General features: G+C 47.9%; 1 protein-coding gene across 1 annotated transcript in view; it reads left to right on the top strand.

Annotated features, from left to right (window-relative positions):
* The first annotated feature begins 17549 nt into the window (after positions 1-17549).
* The window catches only part of Stk32b (serine/threonine kinase 32B), a 244600-nt gene continuing 243665 nt past the window's right edge, over positions 17550-18484 (top strand). Inside the window, exon 1 of the mRNA XM_031341920.1 lies at positions 17550-18030. Coding sequence (XP_031197780.1) covers positions 17979-18030 — 52 coding nt within the window. The 5' untranslated portion in view covers positions 17550-17978. The remainder of the gene's footprint in view (positions 18031-18484) is intronic.

The raw sequence follows: 18484 nt of genomic DNA, 5'->3' as shown, positions 1-18484 counted from the left end.
AAAGGAGGACTAGGGTGCCCCTAATCCTTCCAGTCTGCTAGCTAGGATAATATGTAGGGCTGGGGTCAGCCAGATTCCATAGTGCAGCCACTAAGCTTGATGGAGACTGTTCAATGCAGCTCTGGATCTGGAGGGGAGGCTTCCTCTGAATCTCCAGCTCTCTGCTGTGTTGCCACCACTGAGTCCCCACTCTGGGTTCCAGAGGGCAGAGAAGGAAAAGCCTGTTTCTTTTTAAGGGCTGAAAGAGTATTGAATGGGAAAGTACCACACTTGGATATTGATGGGCAGACTGGCTCCATCCCCTTTCTGGCCACAGCCTTGGATCAGTTTCTTAATTCTTCACTTTCCTACCAAGTGCGATGGGATGGCAAGTGTCCCCAGCTCAGGCCACAGTGTGGAATAGTCAGGATGCTCCAATGGACCAGCAGAGCTTGTGCCGGGAGCATTGTCACACTAGGAGTCACCGAGACTTCTGAGCTAATGTGGTGGCCGCTGCTAAAGCCTGACCTTGCCATAGGAGGGAAAGTGTTCCAAGGGGTGAGAGTGGTACTCGCAGGACCCTGAATGCTGCTTAGGTACCAGCACCCATCAGGGTAACTGCAGCTGCAGGTGCCATGCTTCACAGGAAAGCAGCATAGTGTGTGGGGAACTCTATTCCCTAGATAAGAAGAGGGTCTTTGTGGAGTATGACACTGGGTAGTGGTGCCACGACTCTAGACCCATGTCTGGATCTGTGGGGCACCAAAGCTTCCAGAGACTTGGCTGAGCTGCCCATGTGGTGACCTCAGTGACAGAAACAGAGCATAGTGTCCTGGATGCAGGCAGGACTGAGGTAGCCACAGGGATGGATGAATACCTGGCCCCATGTTTGTGGGAAAATCCCTCCCCAGACTCGGCGCCTGTTCCCTGTTTGTAAACAGGTGGCTTCACCCTGGGCAATGTCTGCCATCACTGCCAGTCCTCACATTTTGTTTATCTATTTCCTAGTGTTCAGAGCCATGGGTAGGGATCATTAGCAGCCCCTTCCTGTTTAGTAGGCAGCAGTGTGTTCCTTAAAAAATTTTGGAGAGTTGACTTTGGACCTAGGGCAAGCAGCTCTCAGTGGGCAGAATGCTGTGTGCTGGGGTCTGATCACCGAACAGTGCCTTTCCCCTGCGTGTATAGTCTGCATGCTCTGGCCTTCCTGGTATGGGGTCTGTGGGGCTCCTGGCAAGTTCATCACCTGGCCAAGGTCTGCAGGTCTGTTTGAAATGCCCCAGGAATTCTGGGTGTATACAACACTGACCTTAAATCCAGGACACAGAGAAAATCAAATCCAGACTCCAAACGAGTCCCCTGCAGCATTTGATGTCATATTGCTTGGAAGCAAAGTCCTCTGTGTGTTTGAGTTGAGACACGTGTCACTGGAAGCCTGACACATCTTGCCCCTCCAGGATACCATGTAAGGCCCTGAGCAGAGCTTCTTTTATGATTCAGATGAAATTCCAAGGTGGCTTCTAGGCAGGATATTCAGAAATCACTCTGTAAAACATCATGCTGGTAGACAGGGAGCCTTCTCTACTCCCCCAGAACTGAGTAAGCGCTCCAGACCATTTCTTGAGATGACAGAGCTGAGAAGGGACAGACTGTGGAGCTCAAGGACTATCCTGCTGCACATGGGATATTATATCCCTTCTGTGGGCACAGGGACACCCTGTGTCCTGAGCATGAGATGGTTTCTCTGTCCTTAAGGACTATTACTCCTCTAGAATAGAGAGCCGGTGTTGTGTGTGTGTGTGTGTACACATGTGCACATGGGTGTGTGCCCATTTATGTGCGTGTATATGTTTATGTGCTTGTGGAGGCTAGAGGTCAATATCAGGTCCCCTTTCCAGTCGCTTTCCATTTTATTTTGGGGGCAGGGTCTCTTATTGATCTGGAGCTCACCAATTCAGCTAGACTGGCTGGCCCTTGAACTCCAGGGATTGTTGAGTTTCTGCCTTCCCAGCACTGAGATTCCAGGCTTGCAGTCATCACTTTTTTTTATGTGGATGTTGGGCTCATGCTTACATGGGGACTTTATTGACTGGTCCATCTCCTCAGTCATGGAGAGTTGATATTGATGTGCATGTGTCTTAAGGGTGTTCTTGTTATACAAACAGCAGAATACAAGTATGCCAAAATGTACATAACATATATATATATATATGTATATATGTACACAACATATATTTATATATGTAATGCAGCCACACCCCTTTACCCCTACTCCTGTCCCAGATGCCCTGGAGAGGCATCTGTGTATTTTTGGGAACTGTATTCAAACACACACACACACACATACACACACACACACACACACACACACACACACACACACACACACACACACACCCTACTCAAATATCTCATCCCAATGCCTCCAAACCCTTTCCCCATATTTCTGTGGCTCCTTTAGCACAGTAGCTTGCTCCAATAATAAGGGCACCTAGGGAGTCCTTTGTATGTTTCCCAAGACCTTTCCCACCCCCCACAGTGTCTTAGATGAGGTCCAGACCTCTGTAGACCTTATTTCTATCAACAATGCTGCAGAGTGATAGAGCCTGAGGCTGGCTGAGCAGATTCCAGTCATCTTCTCAAGCAGATCCTTCCTGTATATGTCAGGCACAATGCTAGATGACATGGTGAACCAGAGAGATTCTGCTGTCTTCATAGAGGGGACATATCCAGCAAGGAGTGTAACAGCAGAAACATTGTGCTTCAGGGCTCCTGAAGTGGGACTCTGTCCTGCTGGTCAAGGTTGCAGCAGCTGCATCCGAGTTTAGACTTGAGGAATGTGGAGAGTGCAGAGGTGTGTGTGTGTGTGTGTGTGTGTGTGTGTGTGTGTGCGCGCACACACACACACATATGTGTGTCAATTTGAATGTGTAGTGTCCTCCACAGGTCCACATGTTTGAACACCCTTTTCCCAGCAGGTGGCACTGTTTAAGTGGCTGTGGAGCCTTAAGTAGGGCCTAGCTTCCAGAAGTCCGCACTGATAGTCCTTGAGGGTTATGGTTCAGCCCAATACTCCGTTCCCTATTTACTTCCTGGGTTGTTTGCTTTGTGAGGCACTCTGACACAGGCTCCTACTGCTCAGCTGAACAGCTGTTTTTGCTGTGACTGCCCTGCCATGATGGATGGACTGAAGTACTCCTAAACCATGAGCTGTGATCAACTCTCTTCCCATGAGGCCACTGAAGGTACACACAGCCTTATAAGCTGTCAAGTATTTGGTTGCCATGCTGAGAAAAGCCACGAGTGTGGGATGGGGGCTTAGAGCTCATCATAGTGTTCATTCTGCTCACAGGAAGAGAACTCCCTCAGCTTAACTTCCAATGTGTTTTGTGGTCACTTCTAAGCACTACACTGAACTGTAATTACCCTTGTACTTATGAAGAGATGGTTAAGTTGCAAGCACTGTCCTCAGGAATGGACCAAGGCCCTTCTCAAAGAAGGGGGCTTTTTATCTTGGATGGGCTTAGTAGAGTCCACCCTGTTCATGAGCCCTCTACTTCCAGCATGGGAAACTCCCATACAATAGATGGACTTCTCAGCCTCTAGAACCATGAGCCAAATAAGATTATATTATTTGTAAATTACCTAGATTTGGGTATTTTATTACAGTTTGAGCAAATGGGTGATGGCATTATAGTGTTCTCTGTCCATGACCTTGGGTTTACAGGGCTTTGGTCCTTTTAGGCATTCTGGAGAAAGAATATTTGGCTTTCCTCTTGTCTGTTCAGATGGGCATAGTCTAACAAATGATCCTGGTGGCCAAGGAAATGTTCTTTCCTCAGCCCCAAGGGGTTATGGGAAAGTCCAGGGAAGACCATAAGAAACAGGAAGTCACTATTTGCTCTGGCCCTGTGTAACTTGGCTGGAACACAAGACAGCATTTCCACATGCTCTCTGTGCTCCTGTCCTATGATGAAGACATCTAAGGTAGGAATGTCCAGGCCAATATCAGTGCTTCTCTGTTGTCTCATCCCCAGTGAGCATTATGGCCAGTGATGGAGGGGTCCAGGGCAGGTGAGGGTACACAGTGTCAAAGCCAGCACTGGAAGCCACCTCCAAGGCAAAGAGTCACTGCTGGGTCTCCCCACTTTTCCTGTAATTAAAACCTAAAGCCAGTGATTGGTGGGTGGTCCCATCCTAACGGAGACAGTCAGTGGGTCCTGGGGTGGAACAGGCAGTCCTGTCAGCCAGGATGCAGTTTGTAGGCCTTCTATTGACAACAGCATCCCTATGTTTGTGGGACATGTTTTGGAGCTATGACTGTGTGGCTCTTGGCAAAGCCAAGTGGAAAGTTGACCCACCCAGTCCCAAGTGAAGGAATAAAGACAAACACTCAGCTCTGCTGTGGGCAGGGAGTTTTGAAAACATCATCTTTTGGAAGAAAGAACTCCAAATGCTCCCAAACATAGGTTCAGGCTCTAATGGGCAGCGGCCATAAGAAAAGTGCTTTCCTAACATTTCTCACAGTGATGTTTCTGCAGAGAGGTCAAGACAAAAGTCTTCCAAGAAGAAGCCTGGGTTAGCTCTGTGAAGGACTGTGGACTTCAGCAATGACCTCACTTCTGTTACTAAAGTGAGACCGTGGGCCTTGTCATTACTAGACTTTCCCAAATGCAGGGGCCTTCTATATCACACACAAGCAGACACTGTGAAGGTAAAACCACTAAGAAGCAACTGGATTGGTGATTACCCTCTTTGAGGATTCCCTGTGGGTATCAGCCAGTAGATATGTCTTCACTCCTGCACTAAGGTCAGGATGGAGCACCCTTAGAGCACTGAAGGTACACACAGCCTTGTAGGTTATTCTATCCAATGAAATGGTGTAGGAGGTGATGGATGTTTGCTTATCAGAAGCTTCCAGAGCCTGTGTGTATGAATATCTAGATATGTATATAATGAAGACACATATGCATGTTTGATGTATCTATTATAGATCTCTACCATCTGTTATCTGCCTGCCTATTTATCTGTCGTTTACATCTTATATCTAACATTTTTATCATTTACCATTTTCCTATATTCTACCTACTGTCCATTTATTATATGCCTGTTTTTTTTTAATAAATGATCTATTTATCTATCATTTATCTTTTTACCTATCTATATTATATGTCGTGTATCTTTCTGTCTATCTCTGTTTATTTTTCTGTCTGTCTGTCTATCTATCTATCTATGTCTGTCTATCATCAATCATCTGTTTCTCTACCTATCTATCATCTGTATATCTGCCTATCTATGCAACTTAGTCATAGTTCTACTGCTGTGAAGAGACACCGTGACCACAGCAACTCTTATAAAGGAAAGAATTTAATTGAGGCTGGCTTACAGTTTCAGAGGTTTAGTCCATTATCCTCATGGCAGGGAGCATGATGGCATGCAGGCTGACATGGTGTTAGAGAAGTAGCTGAGAGTTCTACATCCTGATCTGCAGACAGTAGAAAAAGAGAAACATTGGGTCTAGCTTGGACTTTTGAAACACCAAAGGCCACTCCCAGTGACATACTTCCTCCAACAAAGCCACACCTCCCAATTCCTTTTAAGTAGTGCCACTCCCTAATGACTAAACATTCAAATACATCAGCCTATAGTGGCTATTCCTAATCAAACCATCATACTATATATTAAGAATGGTTGTTTTGAAGTAATTGGCTCATGCTTTTGTGGAATCTTGACACATCCTTAGTTTGTGGGCTGGTGGGCAGGTGGGCATGTGGGCAGGTGAGCAGGTAGGCAGATAGGGAGGAAGGCAAGTGGGCAGGCAGGCAGGTGGGCATGTAGGCAGGTAGGCAGATGGAGAGGCAGACAGGTGGGCAGGTAGGCAGGTGGACAGGTAGGCAGATGGAGAGGCAGGCAGGTGGGCAGGCAGGCAGGTAGGCATGTGGGCATGTGGATAGGTGGGCAGGCGGGTATGTGGACAGGTGGACAAGTAGGCAGATGGAGAGGCAGGTAGGCAGATGGAGAGGCAGGCAGGTGGGCAGGCTGGAGGTCCAGAATGGAGCCAATACCCAGGATGCAGAGTTCTTCCCCACTCAGTGGCCTCAGTCTTTACTGAGCTTTTAGATTCACTGGCTAAGGCTTTCTTATTTTATAGCAAGCATTCTGCTTTACTCAAAATATATGTTTCAAATGCTACTCTTGTCTAAAGAGTACCTTCATAGAAGCCTATCTGAGTACCATGGCAGAGGAAAGTTAGTGCATAAAACTGGTCACTCCACTGTGTGACCTAAGTCCCCAGCCCACTTCTGAGCTTTATTTACTGTGGTGTTTTGGGTCTGTTCTCTATCTAAAGTGATGTTTTATTGCCCTTAAAGGTCCCACCATGATATTACTGGGTTCTTTCTGCCATGGTGGGGTAGAAGTGAGAGTTGGAAGTGACAGGCTGTGCTGTATGCACAGTGCCAGAATGGAGCCCACAGGTACAATGAGCTGTGTTCAGTGCCACACCCAGAAGACCTTCAACTTCTAAGAGGTGCTCGATCTCTGATTGACTCCCTAAGCTGTGTTGTGAGGATCGAAGTGGGGTTTCCAGGTTATGCACAGCCAAGGACATTCCCCAAAGTCAGCTGCACAGTGTCTTTAGAACATCTAAAATACTTGCAAGGGTGATGGTCCTGCCTCATGTTACAATGTTTAGAACTTGGGTCACTTTTTTGCTTTGTCTGTAGGAGGCTGGATGAGGTACCCAACACATCCCTCTCAACATGTGGACAGCTCTGGTCCAATTCTTGCTTTTCCGGTGTTTTGGAATATCCAGGACTTGCTGCAGTGGGAGTACTAGGTTCTGATGAAGCCAAGTAGTCTTGGTTTCTGTTGGTAGGATTCTTGCGTTTGCCTTTCACCATGTCTTGATTTTTGGTGATAGATGTTCTTAGTGACTCTGACCGGAGCTTGTCCTGTCCCTGACGCCCTGCAAGACCCCTGCGACTTGTGGGGTCTGTGCCTCCCGGGTGGCTGCTCCCGGCTTAGGAACTCACCTGAGAAAGGATGTCGGCTCTCACCGGAGACTCTGGGTCAAAGCGGTCCCTGGAGGCAGACCCTCCTCGTGCAAGGGAGGGGCAGCTAAGGTCGCTGATCCACCTCTGCCACTTGGAAGCTGAGAGGATCCTGTCCCTGCAGCCGGGCGGCTCCCCTGCGACTCTTGGGGTCTGTGCCTCCCTGCTGGCTGCTCCCGGCTTAGGAACTCACCAGAGAGAAGATGGCGGCTCTCACTCTGTGATCCAGATCTTGAGGCTGAAAGACACAAGTTTCTGACCTGGATCTTGGCATGGAGATCTTGAGCCATAGTCGTGGACAGCTCTGACAATCTGAATAGGCAGGTCTGGGTGTCTGTGTCATTGATGGCATGCTCTCAGCTGGAACTTGAGGCCGAGACTCAGAGCATCTATCTTTTAAACCAATGTTTACAATTTTTATTTTAATGCATGTGAGTGTTTAGACTGAATGTATATCTGTGTACTTATTGCCTGCAGAGGCCAGAAGAGGCTTTCAGATCCCTAGAACTGGAGTTAAAGGTAGTTGTGAACCACCAAGTGGATCCTGGGATCAAACCTGGGTCTTCTGGAAGAGCAGTCAGTGCTCTTAACTATTGAGCCATCCCCCAGCTCTTGAAGCATCCATCTTTAATGACTCCTTTTGTAACAAATGGGACTTAAGCAAGTATTATGCCCTGTGAAGGATGCTGAACTGTCTTCTCCATACTTAAGAAAAAATGCTCTGAAGTAAAGTATGCGTGGCATGAAATCTACCATGTTTCCACCTCTACCATCCAGGACAGTGAGGAGGTTGCAGTGCCAGGTGGCTACCACTACTACCATCTCCAGATGTTGTATTTTCCCTGACTAAAGCCTGCTCCCACCTCACTCCCAGCTGTTGCTCCCCAGCTCCTATCAATGGCTCTAGTATTTTTCCTACTTTAGAGGCCCAGCTTGACTTCAAGGCTTAAACTCAAACCCTGAGCCACCAACTTACCTCACTGCTCTGCCCGTTCTGCCCATTTCTAAAGATGCAACTTCCCGGCATTTTCTCAGTAAGATGGCAACAGCATTGGTGCCCACACAGGCCCAGAGAAAAGCTTCCTTGGTTTACCATTTGCCCACAATGGTTGTAGCACTATTAGGAGGTATGGCCTTGTATGTACATACACACACACACACACACACACACACACACACACACACACACGCACACACACACACTGAGCAGCAACACTACCCTAGGTCAGGGTAGTAAATGTACTTCTGACCTGTCCTTATCATTGATTATGAGATCATGAAAACAAACTTTTGAGGCAACTAACTAGTCCATATACAGAAATCCTCTAATCAGTGCCTGGTATAGGGTAAGCTCTGGGGCTTTCTATTATATTTTTGTAATGCTAGCTCCATAAACTCAGTTCCAACTACCAAACACAAGCATACACACTGGACCCTGAAGGGTTCAGAGTCAGGGCCTTGGCATGCTAGCCCAGGACACAGGGCCCAGCAGGAGGAATGAATGAATGAATGAATGAATGGTGCCTTTTGTTGCTTCCCCTCCTGATGGGCCCCATGGGGTCTGTAGCTGCAGCTGGGGCAAGTCCACCAGCCTTCCCTGCTGGCCCAGAGCCCTGGAGCCCCTTCTCCTGCTGCCCCTGCAGGCTGCCTCATTTAAGAAGCCAGGCTCCTTCCCTTGGGAAGCACTTTGAGTGTTTTGGCCTCTGGCCTTCCAGGAAGCCATGCAGCCAGCACACACCCAGCGCAGGAAGCAGAGAGAAAAATTTAAATCTTTGACGAGAAGCCAGGGCAGAGACCACTGCAGAAGCTGGCACAGCCCTTCCATGTTGTTGGCACGGTGAGCTGTGCTAAGTGCAACCTCCAGGTTTTATAAACATCTTTTTGAATGGTTCCTTTCTTCCTTCAGAGGAAGGCATAGTTTTAGCGGGTGCGGTTCTGTGGTATAAGTAAAGGAGTCAGGAAGGGTCAAAAGATCACTGTACAGAAGGCTTCTACTTCCAGCACTTTCTCTTCACACTCACCCTGATGGGTATAAAATCCCAAGACGACACCACAACTCTGAATCAGAAGAGCTGTTAGGTCAGGTCAGTATTATTTGGCTTGCTTCTGACTCCTGGCGAGAGGCTGAGGTGGTATGGATGCGAAGCCTAAACTTCTCACAGCGTGGAAGTCTCCAAACTATTCTCCGTCACTGTGGAGACCCAAGTGTATGGAAACTCTCCCAGGCCCTGGGTACTTAGCATGAGTGTTACAAAGGTGTTTTGTGAATTGAGATTAATTCACTGCATAGAGGCCACAAGGCCTTGGGCTGGGCTAATGGCTCAGTTGACAAAGTGCTTGCTGTAAAAGCATGAAGACCCAAGTTTAATTCCCCAAACCCATAAGAGAAAAAGAAAATGCCAGGCACTGATGGTACACATGTGCAACCCCAGTACTAGGGAAGTGGAGACAGGTGGATTCCTCAACCCATGCTTGCTGGTCAGCCAGCTTCGTGTAATTAGAGAACCCCAGGCCAGCAAGAGACCCTGTTTCAAAAACAAAGAAACAAACAACCTCTCGCCAAACCAAAATAAGTGGGTGTAGTTAGGTGGCTCAGCAGGTAAAGGCATTTCTCTCTACTCTTGGTGACCTGAATTCCACCTCTAGAATCTCACATGGTGGAAAGAGAGGAATGATTCCCACAGGTTGTCCTCTGATCTCCACACGTACACTATGGAAGGTAATGTACCCCCTAGTGCACAAGTAAATATAATATATAGTATATGTAAATGTAAAAACTCAAGGGAGATGAAACTGAGGAGCAACAACACCCAGGCTTGTTCTCCAACCTATGGACATGCAACACACACACAGACACACACACACACACAGACACACACATACACACACACACTCACACATACCACACACTCTCTCTCACATACACACACACACACGCATACAGACTCTTTTCCTCTTTCTTTTTCTCTCTCACACATATATACATATGCTCTCTCTCACACACATATACATACACACACACTCACTCACACACATACCATATACACACACTCTCACTCTCTCTTTCCTATACACACATACACTCAGACATACCACACACACTCTCTCTCACACACACACATACACACACCCCTACACAGACTCTCTCTCTCTATCTTTTTCTCTCTCACAAACACATACATATGCATTCTCTCTCACACAATATACATACCCACACACTCACACACACACCATACACACACTCTCACTCTCTCTCATACACACACACACACACACAACCCATACTCACACACTTTCTCTCTCACACACACTCACACACACACATACCACATTCACACTCAGACACTCACACTTATACACACAGTGTTTGTGTTCAAAGCATGACTTTCTCACTTGCAGTAAGGGCCATTCCTATCTCAATGGCTGGCATGAAAAAACTATAATCAAGGATGCTGAAACAACCTGAAATCTGCTGCATGCACCCAGTGCAGGGACCACACCTGGTCAGATCCCCAGGGAACACCCAGCACTCAGAACAGTTCCTGATGTCCAGGAGGCATGCAACGTGGCTGCTAGGCAGCGATGCAGACAACAGCAGATGCCCTCTTGGTTGTTATGGGTGGGGATAAGATCTTTCTGGTGGGGAGGTCTGTATTCAGTAGGGAACAGTAACATACCTCCATCTCCACATTTAGCCATTTGGCCTTGCCCACTCTCCCCTGTAGAGGAACATCCTGTTGAGGATGACTAGACTGTGGGCAACACACACAAGTCGGTTCTCTCCATCCATCCTAAGAGTCCCAGGAATCTGACTTAGGTTTTCAAGTTTGGCGGCAAGTGTAATACGTCTAATGCTAGTGTGATGGTTAGACAAAGCCAAGGGTCATCTGGGAAGAGGAAACCTCAATTAAGAAAAGGCCTCCTTGGGGACAAGGGGAGGGATAATGGGGGAGAGGCTTGTGAGGGTGGGACTGGGAGGAGAGGACGGAGCAGGGGAGGGATAATGGGGGAGAGGCTTGTGAGGGTGGGACTGGGAGGAGAGGACGGAGCAGGGACTGTGATCAGAAAGTAAAGTGAATAAATAAATAAAAATTTAAAATGCCTCCTGCTGCGTGGTAGTAGTGTACATCTTTGATCCCAGCACTCAGGAAGCAGAGGCAGGTAGATCTCTGAGTTTGAGGACAACCTGGTCGACAGAGCAAGTTCTAGGACAGCCAGAGCTACACAGAGAAACCTTGTCTCACAAACAACAAACACAAAGCAATGCAAAACAAAACCCTCCATCAAACTGGCACGTAGGTAGAACTGTGAGGCATTTTCTTAATGACTGAGGTGGAAGGGCCCACCCTTCAGTGGCAGATGGTCCCGGGTTGTATAAGAGAGAAAACTGGGAAAGCCACCCCAGAAAGCAAACCAGTAATCAGGGCCCCTCCATAGTCTCTTACTGAGTTCCTGCCTCTAGGTTCCTGCCTTGAGTTCTTATCCTGAATTCCCTTCATGATGTAAGCTGAAATCAACCCTTTTCCTCCCTAGTTGCTTTTGGCCATGGTGTTTATCATAACAACAGAGAGCAAACCAGGACAGCCACCACATCAGCCTACACTCATGGCTGTCTAGCCATTGGTGAGCTCTCCATTGGGTAATTGTCTCCAAAGCTCACCATCAACACACGGAGGTATGTGCTGATGCTGACGATGAGGGTCAACTTAATAAATGGAGAGTAGACAGACAGAATAGGCACGAGCAATTACAGATGTGCCTAGATCTGATGCTGCTCTTTTGCTGCATCTCTGTGAATTCATGTGTGTGGGTATAAATGTGTGTGCACATGGTATGAGTGTGGAGAAATGGTATGAATGAGGACAGCCATGGGTGTCAGTCTTCAGGTGACATCCATCTCTTATCTTAGACAGGGTTTCTCACTAGTTTGGAACTCCAGAGATGAGCTGGCCTGGCCATCAAGCTTCCAGAAGCCACCTGTCTCCGCCTCCCATCTCACCATTGCTGGGACTCCCACCAATACACATGGCTTTTTGTTGGGGGTTTCAGAGATCCAAACTCAGGCTCTTGTACTTGTAAGGAAAGTTTTCTGATGACTGAACCATCTTTCCAGTCTGATGTATGAATTTAATATGAAAAGACTCCACAGGCTCATGCATTTGAATACTTAGTTCCCAGCCTGTAATAATATTTTGGTGGTTGTGAAATCTTTTGGATATGAGGACCTACATAGCAGGTATAGAGAGCCCTAGTGAGTGGAGTTCTGGTCTTATAGGGTTTTGCTTCTGGCTTGAGCTCTCTGGTTTCTGCTCTATGGAGACTCAAGAACTCCATGTGCAACTTTGACATACTATGCCTTCTCCACAATGACAGATAGTAGTTCCCTCTCAAACCATGAGGTCAAGTAAAGCCTTCCATCAGTACGTTGTTCCCATAAGGTGCCTTCTCAAGGAGAAAGGTGATACAACAGGGATGGACAGGAGAAGGATGAGTCTGTAACCCAGGAAACTTCAGAACTTTACACTCCCTTCTTCAGAGGGGAGCTTGAAAGAGGAACAGATAATTTTGACAGGTGTAAGGAGTTGCTTGGGGAAATGAATGGCTAGTAACAGTTTCTTGGGACTCTGGCAGGCAAGAAGCAGAAACTCACCAAGGACTATGTTTGCATTGTCCTGACAGGTCTCTCAGAGAATCCCAGAGAATCCAAAACAAATGCCAGCTCCTTATCTCACTAGTGACTAGGATTCTGTGGTTTCGAAATAGGATGACCAGGGAGGGGTTATGCCAACTACATCTCTTTTAGGAGAAGTTTCTTAGTCACATGAAAGCACTTCAGAGATAGCCCCTTCTGAAAAGGAGCTGGGGAGGAATCAAGATGATGGAGAAATGGGGCAGCGAGCAGTATTGAGATTTTGTTATTGAGATCATGATAAGATAGATCATCAACAAGCTTTGGGGGATCATTTCCCAAGCCCAAACATCAAGAAAATGTTCTATTTTATAAATGAAGAATTGACCTAGAGGTCTTAGCTATGTACATGTGTATACTCACAATCACATTTTCCTGTGTTCACAACACTCCTTTAAGCCTCTAAGAATCCTTGTAAACCAGGCAGGAATATAGGGGAAACACACTTCATTGGATGTTGCCTTTGGCAGTTGGGAAACTCTTCCTGCCCAGCCTGGTTCACATTGCAGCTGTAGTCTTTCACAAACACATAACTCGAGGGCACCGTGGAGCTACGCTGCAAATTGTTTTAATGTAAGAATGAGCAGTTCAGATCTTGCAGGGTTATAAGTTCCAAACTATGAAAATAACTCCAGGGGAGTCTTACAATGCCAAGAAATGCAGACACCCACAGTGGGAGAAATTTATAAACTCTGTGTTGACTGAATACACACACACACACACACACACACACCAGGATGTGCAATAAAATTGTATTTTGAAATGCTGAGTTTTTAATCACCAAGGATAACGACCCATGCAAGGGTGACGAGTCTCAATCACAGGGCTGCACCACAGGGCTGCACGTGCAAGCCTTGCCTTATCTCGGTGAGCCACAAACAGCCTTATCATTTTCTCTCTTTGTAAGGCACAAGGCTGCCAAGCAGAATGACTCAAACTGTAACGCCAGCAGACAGTATTTACTCTAGGCAAACAAGACTTAAGTTTTAAATAAAATAGGCTTAACATAAACGATAACAAGATCTGATCTGGGGGACTCTTAAAAAAATAATAATGGTTTGGCACAGAAGACACCCTGCTCCAGGGAACAACATTAGCTTCCATGGTGAGATCCAGTTACAGAAAGTCAAACATTACAGTCCTAGGCATGGAGAGCCCCAAATGCGAGAGTAGCCAGTGGATCTGGGCTCATGCTCTCAGCAATAGAACAAGTGCTCACGAGACTGCAGTTTGCAAATATAAGACACAGAAGGGCACAGTCTGATCCAGCATCTGTCTTTGAAGCTAGACAATCATAGGAAAGCGCAGTCTTAAGTTTCCCCCAGAATTTACAAAAGGATTCTCAAACAAGATCTTTCCAGACCTGCCCATGCCTGACCTGACCTGCAATTTAGAAAAAAAGTCCAGCAGGCTCAGGTCAGGGACAGTGATGGATTCTATTTTATGAAATAGTTTACATTTTGCATAGAGTTATGCCCACAAAACTGTATCAGCTGTGAGGAAAGATGGGCAGACTGGGGACCAGTTTCATCTGGGGTCAAGTTGGGACTTCCTCTCTTGGAGGATTGATGGCACCCAGCACATGTAGGTTGTAGAAAAGGAAGAGTCTTTCTTCAGAACGATTCACATAGATGTTGCTAGTATCATGTGACCAATGCTTTCCACCATGAAGACTTGTGGCTGAGGTTTCTGGAGGACACTACTGTCAGTTGTCCTTGAGACCAGAGGTGACAGAGATCAGTACCACCCACCAGCTGGCTCCCCTTCCATTCCTGGAGACTCCTGGGTTGAACAGGAGCCTCATGGGCTGTGGGGGAAGCCCAGGAAAACTGAAGAGAAGTCCACATGGTAGGCAGTTAGGATCAGGGTAGGTAACTAGGATCAGGGTAGGTAACAGAGGCAGCAGAGAACGAGGACTTGTAGCCCCAAGAGAAGGAATACCTGGAGCCAGAAGCTAGAACATGCCAGAAGCTGCACGGCCCAGATTATCCTACAGGTTCCTTAGAGGGACTAGTGAGATGAGCCCCTTGGCTTTGGCCTTCTGGTCTCCTAAGGAGCAAAAGTAAACTCTTGTTCCTCCTCCTCCTCTACCTCTTCCTTCTCTTCTTTTTTTCTCTGTGTGGTTCTGGCTGCCCTAGAACTCACTCTTGTAGACCAGGCTGGCCTTGAACTCAGAGGCCTCTGCCTTCTAAGTGCAGAGATTTCTGTTCTTTCGGGTTGTTAAGTTTGCAGAGACTTTAATGATCTTAATGACACTAGGGAGCAGCCAGGCAACCTCAAGAGCCTCCCTTTCCTTCATCTGAAGACATGGGGACGGTTGTATCACCTCCCTTATGTTCCACAGTAACTATAGCAGTAACACACATCTTATGAAATCAGGGACAATCAATGCTGGGAAAGACTTTTCCAAGTGAAAGTACCATTGTCTTTACTAATTGTTAACATAAGAAAAACACTGAGAAGAGAAAATGTAAAAGCTGAATTTATTTATAACTCTCAAAATAGTCACTATTCTATTCTGGGTCACTGCCATGTCCTTTCAGCAAATCTGATATACATGTTTGATTTTGGAATTTGAATCTTTTTTCCCCCTTAGACTTTGATATCAGCATAGCCTTCTAATGCTATATTCTTCCTCCATCTGGGTGATGAGGGTACATGCCTGCCAGGGCCATCATGAGGGTTGGGGGAGGGCAGCTCATGGGAAGTAATTAAGACCCAGAGTCTAGCATACCATGTATAAGTTAGAAGAGGAGGATGAAGAGGAAGATAAAGAGGAAAGTGGTTACTGGACTGAGCATCCCACCAAGATTTGGCACACAGTACTCGATAAAACAGCTATTCTTATTGACTAGTCTAGAAGGAACCTTTCTCTCTCGACTGTGGGAACTTCATAGGCAAACCCTTACCCCCATCTGTTGATTCTTGTTGCTCTTCCAGGCCTAGCTGAAGACTCCTCTCTCCCAGGAAGCCCTCACAGATGCCATGTGTGGTTTGATGTCTCCCCTTGAGCCTCACAGGCCCAGGTTCACTTCCTGTCACCATCAAAGCCTCCCACACTCCCATACGAAATCATACCTTGTCTTTGTCAACTGCGTGTATTTCTAATTCCTGACCCAATTAGAAGTATTAGAAAACGTCGTCTGAACAATGCTGAAAGGAGAGGGAGCAGATGTTCAAAGCCATTAGAGACTCTCTGCCACTCTGGCCTTTCAGGGAGGGGCAGACAAATGGCTTCGCTATCCCCAAGGATCCCGGGATCCTTTCTAACAGCAAAATCACAGAGATAGCCTTTGCTGGCACAGCTATTACTTTCATATGCATATCAGCCACGTATTCCCTGATAATGCTTCAAAACACACAGCCTTCTATCACAGCCTCTAAATGCTTATCCCTCTCTTGCCTGAGCATGCAGATCTGCTTCTGGGCACACAAGGGTTTAGGCAGGCACCTTGGGCCCTCCTCCTCAGAGGAGGTTGCCAAGGGCCAGCTATTCTTGGGTGAGAGGTGCATATGAAAGGGCATGAGGGTCATCTCTTTAGGTCTCCTTCAGAACTGACAGTTGCCTCACATCCATAGTAGGCCAGGGAGAGGAGGAAGAGCTATGAGGCAGTAGCAGCCCCATTGCTCAAATGGAAGAACTGAGGCCAGAAGAGGTTATATGATCTATTCAAGTTCATCCCGTAGAATGGGGGTAAAGACTTGGCACTGTCTGAGTTTCACCCTTTGACTCTTGAGGTGTCTCCTGTGTTCTGCATGTGGCCCTGCTGGGTCTGGTGTAGCGTGGCCACACCACTGAAGCTCATTGGCCCAAGGAAGAACAAGTGTGCTTGTCTTCATTAATCTCCCACCAGGAACTCTTGCTTCTTTTCTACATATTATCAGACAACCTTGAAGCAACCTGGGCATCACCCATACCACAGAGGAGAACCCCAGGCCTGGCATACAAACACCAGGTGTGTGTAGTCTTCTAGATGAGACCAACTGGATGAGAAACAGTTAAGTCAGTCAGGTGAGGGTGAAACTAACTTCTTTTTCTCCCCTTCCTCCCCATGGCTTCTGAAAAATTAATGTTGGTCAAAAATGAAACGGTGAGGTGGAGGGCAAAAGGAGGGGAATAGGTTATGGAAGACCCAAAGAGGAGCCTTTGCTTTAGTTCACACAGTGGCTCCCAGTGCCCAGCAGGTGGCAGGATGTGGCCAGAGATGCCCCGTCCCTGGGAAGTCTGGGCCAGCAGCCCGCGCTGCCAGGTAATGTCAGCCTCCTGGGGAGATCGTGCCGCCCACTCTGGCCCCTGCAAGCCTAGGGTCCTTAGGCATCCTGGTCTCTCGACAGTCCCCCCACCCCCCAACTACACACACACACACACACACACACACACACACACACACACACACACACACACGCACGCACGCCCGGCTGCTGCAGAAGTCCAGACCCAGATGAGAACCCTGCCCCTAAATCAGCCGCCTAAGCTTCGCAGTGTAGGGGAATCCCGAGGATCCAGACAGGCAATTTCTAAAAAACGTGCATTTATTTTTAAAAAACATATTCGACAGTCTCATAGGCCTCAGTTTCTGAATGTACAACGAGAGAGGTTGCAATAGACCTCGTTTGTCTGAGCTCTCCTTTCACTCATTTAAACATCCCGGAAAACAAAGAAGAAGCCTGTGGTGGAGCCAGTGGGTGAGCGCAGTTCTGAGTCGATGTGAACTGTCAAACGCTGCGGGTGGGGAGTCCCGGGGACCCAGCAGCTCCAGGGAGGCCCCTTCCCTCGGAGTCCCCGCCTACCCGACTGTGAAGTGGGGGCGGTGGCTTCTAACTCTTGGCTGAGATCCGGGTCCACGCCCCCTCCTCCCGCTGCACGCCCTCCCACCTCCTTTCTCGCCTCTTCCTCCTTTTTTCCTCACCACCGTTGTGAGCAGAGCTGCACGGTGGTCTGGGCTCAGGGAGTCCCCGGGTTTCCATCCGTGTATTGTGCGTCATGGAAAGAACCGGGTGAGGGCTCAGGGGGTGCGGTGATCGCAGCTAGGGGACACCCTGGAGGAGGGGTGGCCACACGGTTCCCATCCCTGCTCTGCAATCGGCCCCCTCTACACACGCTACAACCCTGGCTGGCTGCTCTCACCGCAGCTTTCATCCTGCATCCCTGGGCTCTCATCCCGCACACTGCATCCCAAGAGCATCCTGCATCTCTTATCGCTGTGAGAATCCTGCATCTGACATCCCGAAAGGAGAGGCCGGGCATGTAGCGGCGGAATATGGGCGGGAACCACTCCCACAAGCCCCCAGTGTTTGATGAGAACGAAGAAGGTAAGAGCCTCCCTAACACGAGCCGCCACTCCCCACCATGTCCCCAGGGCATCCCTTCCTTCTGCTATCTTTCACTGAGCGCCTGCTGAGTGTAGCGCAAAAATGGACACCTGGGTCTCAGCACATCCTTGTCACCTCGCACTGGCTGTGCACCGGCCCAGTGCTAGGCATAGAGCTCCTACCTGGCCACTTCTTAGGCTCTAGTGCTCTTTGGAAGCTCAGATCCTGCTGAACCTAGAGTTGGGATAGAAGACTGGAAGAGGAAAAAGGGACTCAAGGTATCACTTGGGGGAGGGGGCATCATCACAGGGAAGACCTTGCTTCACAGTAGAGTAGGGGGCGTTGCTCCTGCTCAGCCTTCAGAGCTTAAGGTTAATAGAAGTAGCCTATTGGATGAAAGTGCACAATGTGTGTGTGAGAGTGTGTGAGTGTGTGTGTGTGTGTGTGTGTGTGT

Source organism: Mastomys coucha, unplaced genomic scaffold (assembly GCF_008632895.1).
Source record: "Mastomys coucha isolate ucsf_1 unplaced genomic scaffold, UCSF_Mcou_1 pScaffold22, whole genome shotgun sequence".
In the NCBI taxonomy this organism is placed as follows: domain Eukaryota; kingdom Metazoa; phylum Chordata; class Mammalia; order Rodentia; family Muridae; genus Mastomys; species Mastomys coucha.
This window is presented reverse-complemented; position numbering and strand designations above follow the sequence as displayed.